We start from the raw sequence: 5774 nt of genomic DNA on the forward strand, positions 1-5774 counted from the left end.
TCCTTGCGAAAGCTTCGGGCGACAGAATAATAAGGGAGAGAAGGCGCGCGAAGAGCGAGTGCCTTCTGAGAGAAGGGCTGCCAATTTGTTCTCGACCTCTGAGTAAACACGGTATATCCAGCTTCCACGTGCGACGGTTTCGCGTTTGCCAAGACACGGAAGGGAAAACGTGCAAAATAAGTAAATTTTACATTCACTGGTTTGTTTTGCCTTGACTATTGCTAATACGCTGTTTATATTTGCTCCTCCCCATCTTGAACAAACGTGCATGAAAACGCGGTACGCTTTTCAGAAGCGCTCTCACTTGTACGCGCTTTGCCTCCGTAGCTTTTCCTTCATAGCCACAGAAAGTTGTCCGCGTGTTAAGTCCCGAAGCAGCAAAGAATTCAAACAGCTCCCTAGGCATCCCGCCGATTTGAAGCTCGACGATTTCGAAATACGAACAATAGCTGCCATGAAATTTCTAAGAAAGAAAAATAAATAAATAAAATAAAGGGATCCAGGTCCGGCACTGACGTCCGGGCTGTACCGCGGCGACCATTCCGGGCCGCTATCCCGCTACCGCAGAGCGCGGGAGCTTCTGCCTGCTGCGTCTCCGCCCTGGGCCGGTTCGCTCCTCCTTAGGCGACCTGGCCACCGCCGGGTTCACCCGGGGTCGCCATATCGACGCCCCGCTTAGCGCGGACGCCCCGTCGACATGCTCGACCGCGGTGCAGGACTCCCGGCCTCAGCCCGTCCTCTGGACCCGGCCTCCGAGACGCTGGATTACAGGGGCACGCCACATCCCCCGGCCGTCTGCTCCGGGACAGGCAGAGGCTTCTACACCCACCTGTCCAGTTTCTTTTTTCTTACATGAGGCGCGTCTCTTCGCATTAGATTCTTTCGGTTCATCGTGCAACGCAAAATGGTCGAAAGTGCAGCCTTCACCAACACGGAAAGCCACCAGGAAGCCTCGTGCAACGTGTAACAGCGGACACGTGATTGCTTGCGCAAGAAGTGGCGGGACGTTCAAATCAAGTTCGAGTGCGGCAATGCGCCGTTCCAGCGAGCGCGGAGCGACCGGCTTGAGCTACCGCGGCGCCGTTCCCCCCTCCACTGTCCAAGTTGTTTGTATGTATGTATGGGTGTATGTGTAAACATATATACATGACGGCTTCTTATGACATGGCTAATAAGCACCGGGCCCCTCGGTTTCCCTTCTTCTCGTTCACATATATATTGTCACTACTTATATAAATTATGACTTCTTAAAGCCAGCTTTAGCATCATTGAATGTGACCAAAAGTGCTCGCAGCCGGACTGGGCTCTATTGTTTTGAGCGTGAGATAAGCGAAGTGCAAACAAAGCATATATAGGTACGGTCGGCCACAAAAACTTTCTGGAAACGAGATTTGCCAGGAAAGAACATAAAGGAAGAAAGAATTCCTCTGAAGCCTGCCTCCACAAAAATTTTTCTTGAGATGTTCGCATATTGTGGTCTCGTTGACTCAATGTCATTTCAATGAATCCTCGACAACTTTAAATGCACACAATTAATTATATAAGTTGCCCTCGTTTACACAAAGCTTTTGTTATCAAGTTTATGTTGCTGACTTCCTGTCGTGTAAACATTGACCGACCGAAAGTAGTACACGCCATGTTGAATACAAGATATTTGAATGCATGTCCTGATTGGTACAATTATACCGGAGTTATCTTTTTTAACGATTCGTAGCCCTAAGCCAGAAAGGGGAATGTTGCATATTTTGTTCATAATTTCCTGCGAACGGCATACCTTATTCCCATAAGGAAGCGCACAAAATCTCGAATTCAAAGCTTTCCTCTGCAGAAGGTTTTGGCACATACACAGGGATCTATTAAATCAGAACCAGAGCAGAAATTCATGTTTGTCGTGGAACCTCGTGCCGGACTCTTCTGTGACCGATTTAAAGCCCGGTAACCAATTTCGTGCAGAAAATCCAAGCGCCAGCTTTATTGAACACGCATACTCCTTTGGTTGTTTTATCACGGAGCCACTTGCTAATGGGCGCCGTTGCTGGGCTGAAGGTGATGTCGGAGAATTTCCACGGTGCTTTCCAACTCGCCGACCTTACTTCTAAGCGCGTTAACGGTCGAATTCGCAATCACGTAGGCTTCCAGCAGTTGGTCGTGCCTTTTCGTCACGTCTGCCAGCTGCTGCCTCAATTCGGCGCAGGAGTCGTTAGAACACGGAGGATCGGATGACGCAGCGTTCGGCGCAGCGAGCTCCTGCTTGACTGTCGTGCTCCGGGGCGTCCGGCTTGAGTTGGCTAGCTGTGGCACGATGCAGCTCTCTTGCCGACACGGATCCGTGCCGTTGGAGGACGACAGCAGGTGTACCTCCACCTGTGTCGGTGCCGAATCGGCTCCGTCGACGACGATGGAATCGTCATTTACGCCAGAGGGCGCTGCTGCTGCTCTTGTCAAGCCTTTCGGCGATTTTCTTTTGCGAGACGATGCTGCGGAACGAGAATGCGGCATTAGACGTTCTAGTCTATTCGTTTAGAGGACATTGCAGGCCCTATAGAAGCCCTTGCAGGAGTGACACAGACACAAAAGGAAAATAAAAAAAAAAGATTAGCCGGATAATACAAAAGCAGCGTGGCATAGGAACAACGAAGTAGAAACAATAAACAATAAGTACATAAAACGTGAAACACGTCAGTCCAGCAATAAAACGCAAAACAGTAATAGAAATATGACGGAGAAGGTAACCGAGGAAGCGAAAGAAAAATACAATCAAGAAGTATAAAGAGCGCACGAAGAATAAATTTTCCCGTGTAGAGTAAGTACGCCTTCGGGAACTTCGTGAAGGGGTGCTGCTGACCGGCTCCTTAACCTGGGCCTGGACTTGATGCGATAACCGAGGAACTCGTGACCTCCCAATTAAGTGCCAAGCTTCGATGTCTCGGGGCGAATAATTGTCACCTGCTCTGACTGGGCACTCAAGATATTAAGTACAAGATGTTCAGGAAGGCTAAATTAGAGCCTAATATTCCAGGACGTTATACACGCTGGATAACGGAAGAGAAATGCGGGATCTCATCGCTGCGGTACCTGCGTCATGCAGGGCTGCATGCCCTTATTTGACTTTTCTTTTTGTTTATTTCGCATTACGCTTGCTTTGCGACAAATCCCGCGAACCAAAAAGCTTTAATGAAACGTGTTGAAGGGTCAACATGTTCAATAGTTTCAGTGCCAGTAAAGAGAGGGTAACGGCATTTAGCTATAGGCATTGCGGCTACATGAGTCTGTTGACGTCTACGCGGGTGTTCCGAACTGCTTTTGTACATCTCCAAAAACGTACACTAAATGATAGCCAGTCGACTCTTTATTGTATCTCGCAATCATCAGAATGCGGGTGTCGCGGCAGGGTATCGAATCAGGGATCAGTATTCGAAAGCAGGGAGAGATAGAAGGAGAGAAAGAGAGTGGTTGCCAATAGGAAAACGGGCTATTTCTACAGCTCAATAAGAAACACGGTTCAGCATCAACAGCAGCACGTTCTCCCCTTCCAAGACACCACGTGCTCACCCTTCCTCCTTTCCGTGTTAGGCCAAACAGCAAAGCATTTGTTCAACCAATCAAATTACGACTTACTTGAGCATTTCCCAGCCCCCCCCCCCCTCACCCCCTCCCCCGCTCCGCTAATGAATTTAAGGCAATGTGAGCGACCAGGTTTCACCTGACCAGCGATATTAGATAAAGAATATCAGCCAGAAATCGTAATTCTCCATTACATAAGTGCGACTATAACAGAAGCACAAAAGAGATGAACTGTGTATGGGCCACGCCTTTAAGTACGGAAAGAGCGAGAGTAGCATGACAAGAATGTTGATTAGACAGTCATGGAAAGCCTTGGTGTCACAAAACAGGAAACTTACCCTTTGGCGGGAACAGCTTTGGAACGGCATTTGGCTTCAGCTTTTTCCAGCCGTCGGCGCGCTTTTGTTCAAAGCTGTCGTCCTCAAAGTGAGCCTGCAGTTTGAGAGAGAAAAAGTTACGATTTATGCTTCCAGTGGCACAATACTATACCGGGCACAGTTGCCTCCACACGGAGAAGCCGGCACTTCTATCGGTTTTCTTTTCTTTTCTTTTTTTTTTTTTTTGCAGTGATATTTAAACCACGTAACAACACTTGGGCCGTGAAGAGCAGGCCAGTACCGTAGTGGGTCGGCCTTATGGTCTTATCACGTGGTTTAAGAAGTTTATTTACCTTTATTTCTGTCTTCCTTTTTTTTCTTCTTGTTTTAGAGGCGCTGCCCTGCTTCTTTTATAGCAAGAAAAAAATAAGTCCGATGTTTACGCTTAGTATTCATGGGAGCGTATCATCACGAATTACGGCGCCTACTTCTGCTTGCGCTCCTCTTCAATTCGGAGTCCTAATGACGTTCAGCGCGGAGCAAATGTAAACTAGTCAAGGCTTTTAATCGCCATGCTGCACGTATTCTCACCTGTATACTATCTATATTTCCATTCGTTCGTCCTACGTTTTACGTCAATGGCCGGGGATCGAACCCTTGACGTCGTGCTCCGTACAATCCGTCGCGACGGGGTAATTCGTAAGTACGTATGCACCCCTTTAAAGGTGCATCAAATTGCACCGAAATGTATTTAGCTTCTCCACCAGCCAGCGCGCGTTCATGGTTGCCGCAAATGTGGTATCAAGGTACCTCAAAGTTTGTCACCGTGGCGTCGAAGAAAATACGAACGCTTTTTCATGCATCACGTAAAGTATTCAGGACAACATAAGAGGCCGCTCTCCCGTTAAATAAACTACTGTAACCGGCAGTAAACGGCGGACACGTCTGACGTAAGACGAAACGCATGGCGCACCGGAGCAGAAGCTCCGCCATGTCACAACGGCCTCCGTGATCGGTCTTGGAGGCGTCCGACTTCAGGTGGAGGCAACAGACCGCGCCAATATGCAGTAGTCGCAACTGTACACATTGGTCGTGAGCACGGGACTCAAAGCATTTCCTTATTAACGTGGAAAGCATAGCTATTACCACACCTATGCAAATAGCGCCTACTGTACAATGGATATTACGCATATTGGGCCAGGCAGCGTTCGCTATCAGGATAAACGACGAACGCGTTTTTCAAATGCGTTTCACTCTGCTTCACGACAGTTTGCTGCGAGCTCGCGGTACCCGTAAAAGTGCGCAGTAGGATTAATTCGAGTGAATGAAGCGACGTGGCCCCAAGCGGCCACCCATAAATCACGCGCCAGCTGAGCAACGCATCGTGTAACACGTGCGCGACTGAAATTATACTTACACTGCATATCGAGGACCACTTCGTAGGTTCCCAGCCTCTCCTATTGATTCCTGTGAGCCAAAGCGTTCTTCTTTCTCGCTGGGTGGGAAAATGAAAGAGTCTCCAACCGTTCCTAGAGTGATTTCCGCAGTTGGGAACGCAGCAGCCTGGCATTGTGTCCCCAAAACGATCGAACAGCCGTAGGTAACGTGAAGAACAAGAAGTGGGCCCGAGAATGGCTGAGAAAGCTCGGATTCAGCGGAACAAATGGCAGGCGCGCCTTCCAGTGATGACTATCCTGCCAACCAGCGGGATAGTCGTGTCACCTGGTGACGTGAAGTCGCACTAAGCTGTGCAATGCATTGCCTCCAAGATATAAAGTCGCAAAACACGATCGTGCCCAACGCTCTTAAATTCTTTCAGTTCTCAAACTGCTGAGCGGCGCCTGGCCCCCTTCCGTTGCGCGCCGCGAGAGGGCGTGCACGACGGAGTTAGCC

General features: G+C 49.0%; 1 protein-coding gene across 1 annotated transcript; it reads right to left on the reverse strand.

Moving 5' to 3' along the window:
* Window positions 1–1584: 1584 nt before the first annotated feature.
* On the reverse strand, window positions 1585–5563 carry LOC142560244 (uncharacterized). The gene is made up of 3 exons (XM_075672198.1): window positions 5299–5563; window positions 3903–3996; window positions 1585–2477 (listed from the first exon to the last, which is right to left on the reverse strand). The coding sequence occupies exons 1-3, from the start codon at window positions 5449–5451 to the stop codon at window positions 2020–2022; spliced, it is 705 nt and encodes a 234-aa protein (XP_075528313.1). The 5' UTR covers window positions 5452–5563; the 3' UTR covers window positions 1585–2019.
* Window positions 5564–5774: the final 211 nt, after the last annotated feature.

Source organism: Dermacentor variabilis, chromosome 10 (genome assembly GCF_050947875.1).
Source record: "Dermacentor variabilis isolate Ectoservices chromosome 10, ASM5094787v1, whole genome shotgun sequence".
NCBI lineage: Eukaryota > Metazoa > Arthropoda > Arachnida > Ixodida > Ixodidae > Dermacentor > Dermacentor variabilis.

What these genes read in the sequence shown, in the direction of transcription:
- LOC142560244 (XM_075672198.1), bottom strand. Translation starts at nt 5,451, where the DNA reads ATGCCAGGCTGCTGCGTTCCCAACTGCGGAAATCACTCTAGGAACGGT. An exon ending in AGTGGTCCTCGATATGCAGT is followed by an intron (nt 3,997 to 5,298) that starts GTAAGTATAATT and finishes CTCAAACTGCAG; the next exon opens with GCTCACTTTGAGGACGACAG. An exon ending in AAAGCTGTTCCCGCCAAAGG is followed by an intron (nt 2,478 to 3,902) that starts GTAAGTTTCCTG and finishes CTCGTTCCGCAG; the next exon opens with CATCGTCTCGCAAAAGAAAA.